The sequence below is a fragment of the Phalaenopsis equestris genome, unplaced genomic scaffold (assembly GCF_001263595.1).
Source record: "Phalaenopsis equestris unplaced genomic scaffold, ASM126359v1 Scaffold000038, whole genome shotgun sequence".
Taxonomy (NCBI): domain Eukaryota; kingdom Viridiplantae; phylum Streptophyta; class Magnoliopsida; order Asparagales; family Orchidaceae; genus Phalaenopsis; species Phalaenopsis equestris.
Window position 1 is genome coordinate 870,448 of NW_018164480.1, and position 4,132 is coordinate 874,579.

General features: G+C 36.0%; 1 protein-coding gene across 1 annotated transcript in view; it reads right to left on the reverse strand.

Moving 5' to 3' along the window:
- Window positions 1-3,799, reverse strand: part of LOC110019017 — a gene marked incomplete in the record, with an annotated part of 6,501 nt that extends 2,702 nt beyond the window's left edge. The window contains 3 exon segments of the mRNA XM_020716534.1: window positions 2,759-2,772; window positions 3,317-3,419; window positions 3,498-3,799. Of these exon segments, the coding sequence (XP_020572193.1) occupies window positions 2,759-2,772; window positions 3,317-3,419; window positions 3,498-3,698 (318 nt within the window).
- Between the last annotated feature and the right edge of the window lie 333 nt (window positions 3,800-4,132).

The window sequence follows — 4,132 nt, forward strand, 5'->3', positions numbered from 1 at the left end:
TTATATAATATAAGTTATATAATTAATATAATATATTATTTATATATATTAAAATTTGGGATGTCAAACTGGCTCATCGTTCGCGAACAACTCGTGTTCGGCTCGTTCGTTAAGAAATGAACACGAATACTGACTTCACGAACAATTTCGAACACGAGCTTATTTCAAACAAACTAAATTTCAAATGAATCGAATACCAACACATGCTCTGTTTGTTCGTGTTCGGTTCGTTTACACCCCTAATAGTGATGGAAAAAATTGAAGCATCCATGTCAGCGTGAAGGGAAAGGCAATCAGTACCGATATAGCACAAATACTTACCGGTTCATTACATATAAGGTATGTTCCTAGTGACGTTTATGAGTACACCGCTGAGTTCAAACAACTTATGTTGAAATTTGAGCTAGTAGAGTCCGAGGAGAACACCATAACTAGATATCTGAGAAGACTGAGGTCGCCCGTTGGCAATATGATACGATTACAGCTTTATAACACAGTACAAGATGTTCAGACCATAGCTTTGAAGATGGAGAAACATCAACGTCACCAAGAGGCCACCTCTTATACGCAGAGCTGATGTGGAAGAGATGCTAGTGCTTCAAGTTGAGCGCATGAGAAAGACTCCAATAGGATTAATATTGATTTTCATATACGCAATGAGTCTGAAAAGTCAATACAATAAAAAGGGGCGCCTTGTTGAAGGATTTGTCGATATCCTGATTGATAGTTTATCTCCTGAGTGATGGCAAATGAGAATGGCCCATCATATCATAGATTTCATTCCAGAGTTAGTATCTTCAGACATACCTATTTATTAGATGCATTAAGCCAAGTACGAGAAGTGGGATAAATATTTTACATTTAATGACCCAAGACTTGATTCATGAGAATAACCATCAATGTGTGATTCCCATTGAAGTTGTACCAAAAAAGAATGACAATTTATTTTATTGGGGCAATTTCTGGAATAATGAATGTGTTTTAGAGCTGTTTGGAATGAGCATGAGCATAAATTTTAAAGTAGAGCTGCCTCAAACACAACAAGGTTGTGGTTTTGTTATGATGGTGATAGATCACTTCCAGAATCTTCAAGTGAATAAGGCAAAGCCCCTCCTATTAGCGGAGAATGATGCAGAACAAGTGTGTGAAACATGCAATCACATTCGAGCGGAAGGCGTAAGCCTACCTTCATGTCTTCCAGTGATCATAGGATCAGATCGCAAGATTCCCGCGAGAGTTTCCCGACCACACTAGTATCAGGACGAGATTTCATCCTGACAGACCTTCTCACTCGTAATTTCTGTCGCCAGATACTAATTCTTATTATTTTATTATTTGAAGCTTATGTAGGATTTATATCCTATTTATCTATTTCTAATTAGATTTTTTATAATATAATCTATTTATATCTGGTTATTGAGAGACTTTTGATTACGTTTATGTTATTTGAAGATTTTCCTCCTAATTTTTCCTATTGGAGTGCTTTCTCTTTGAATTTCTTTCAGGTGATATGTTTATAGCCTGATAGGATGACAGTAACGATCTCTCCCAAATGTTTGGCGGCCTCCTTCATCATCCAATTTGCTGCATATTGTTGTTTGACAGTAGAAAATAATTGTTTTATGCTTCCGATTCATAGTCATCCCACCGTTCTCGCCAAATTTCAACCGAGCTCCACCCTACCGCTTTTCTTATCTATCCCTTTCTTGTATTCTTTCATACCTCCTAAGAACCCTAGAATGATATCAAGTCCTCAACATATATTGCTCCAATTTTAGTTAAGAAACGGTGCAAACCCTTATTTGTGGATCAAATTAAATACGTTCTCTTTGCTAATTGAAAGGAAGGGTCGGGTTTTTTTACTCGCATGTTTATTTCTTTAAAATTCATACAATCTTACAATTTAATAATAATAATAACAATGTTCTTAAAAGCACGCTTCACATGCAAAGTGAAGCAAAGTGCTTGACGCCTCCATCGCTTTGTTGAAGCACGCTTCAAAAGGCTGAAGCTAGTTGGCCCATTCATGGCTTAGCAAGAGTAAATAAAGGCTTCATTTAGTGCTCCAAGAAGCACTATATGTATATAATGTAAACAGCAAAAATCAGCATATTTTCTGACAAATTAAAGTTTTTCATAATGAGAAATTTCTTTCTTATTTTGTAAACTTTTTCAAGCATAAAATATCATAAATGTAAAAAAAAAAAATTGAAGGTTAGGTGATAGATGTGTAAATACATGGGTATGTATGTAAATTTTCCTAAAAACAAACAATTCAAATTAGGTCTCATCTTTACAGAGGGTCCGTTTGGGACAACTTGCGGGTCGGCTGCAGGGGTCAACTCGCGGCCCGCGTTTAGTGTAAAAGCCCAAACGTAGTTTCGGATAAACTGGCAAAACGCGCGAACTAAACGGTATGACGGCGTTTTCAAAATGCCGCCCACACTTATAAGCTACCCCAAACGGACCATAATGTAAAGCATGATATAAATTAAAAAAAGAAAATTTGCGTTTTCAAAACCCCGCCCACACTTATAAGCTGCCCCAAACGGACCTACCCCAAACGGACCAGAATGTAAAGCATGATATAAATTAAAAAAAGAAAATTATATGAAAAAAAAAAACATCTTTAGCTGTCCTGAGGTTTTTTTTTTTTTAATAGGGGAAAAGAAGAACTCTGCTTGTTGTAAACCTGTAGCATGAATCCATCCTTTAAATACCAGTAACAACTTTGTCATTTAGACGGGAAGGGCCTCACCTCAAAGAAGGACACTGTCAACATAAGAAGACAAACATAAAAAAAGGAAACATTTTATTTGTTGATATAAATACAAAGTTTTATAAAGACATTATTGAACAGAAATTATAGCCTCATTTAGAAAGATAACATGATGACTAAAAAACGCTATGAGCATAAATGCGGCTAAAATTGTTAAAATTGCGAATTCAATCAAAATACGAGACAACCGATAGTCCCCGATGCTTCCATATTGATCATAACAATGAAATTGATTGTTGGTTTGCCGAATTAAATATTTGATATTAGGATCTGTTTGGCCTAAATGTTATTTAAATAACAATGTTATCATGGTTCTAATCTTAGAATATACATTTACATATTTAACACCTAAATTATATATTTTTTATATTTATATCATGAAAATTTTAATATCACGTTAAAAATATCATCATTTTAATTTTAGAGAAAAGTGAGATGAAGATGGCATTTATGTAAAAATTACAAGTTCAGAAGTCAGATATATAAATACATAGGAATTGACTGTTATGTATGTAGTTAATTAAACAGCAATCATACCAGGAAAGGAAATTGTGTCGACGGAGTAATTAAAGAGCGGAACAACAAAGGATTTGATTCGTCCAGTGCAGTATTTCGTCCTCAACGCCATCGTCGAATTATTCTGGCACATAAACAAACAGAACAATCAGCTATAGCTTCAAAGAAGAAGAAGAAGAAGAAGAAGGGGGAAGTAAATTACCTGCATGAGGAGATAGCTCTGTCCGTCAACAGAGTTCTTGATGACCTTAAATCTCTGCCCATAGTACAGTCGGAATAGCTCCGCATCCTCCACCTGCGAAGTGCTGCCTTGCGGCAGTACCGCCGCCGCATTCGCCGCCAATTGGGCTGAGAGTAACATTGCCAGCAGAATCGTGGCCGCCGGAACTGCTTGCAGAAGCATCTCTGTTTCTCTGGCGAGATTGAGAGATTGAGAAAGAGAGATGCGGGGTAGTTAGTGGGGAGGTGATGCCTAAAAAAACAAAAAGCTGCAGCGAGGGAGCGGCGCCCGTGACGAGGATGCATGTTTTTGTCATTTTCTACCGATAGTTTTTTTTTAAATGGACTTTTTAAATTTGTTATATTTATATTTACTGAAAAAGTAGTGCAATTTAAGTGTAAAGCCGTTCTCAATTCGGTCTCCAGAGTTATAATAATTTTCCTGTATAATGTTTAACTTGAATACTATTTAAAACGTAAATACATTATTCATTTTATAATAAGTGAATCCATCATATATAAAATGCCCCGAACCCTAAACCCTAAACCCTAAAATGTAGAAGCCTCCCCAACCCATATGGGGTGCAAGTTCTTTTGTTGGAATCATTTCTAATTTTG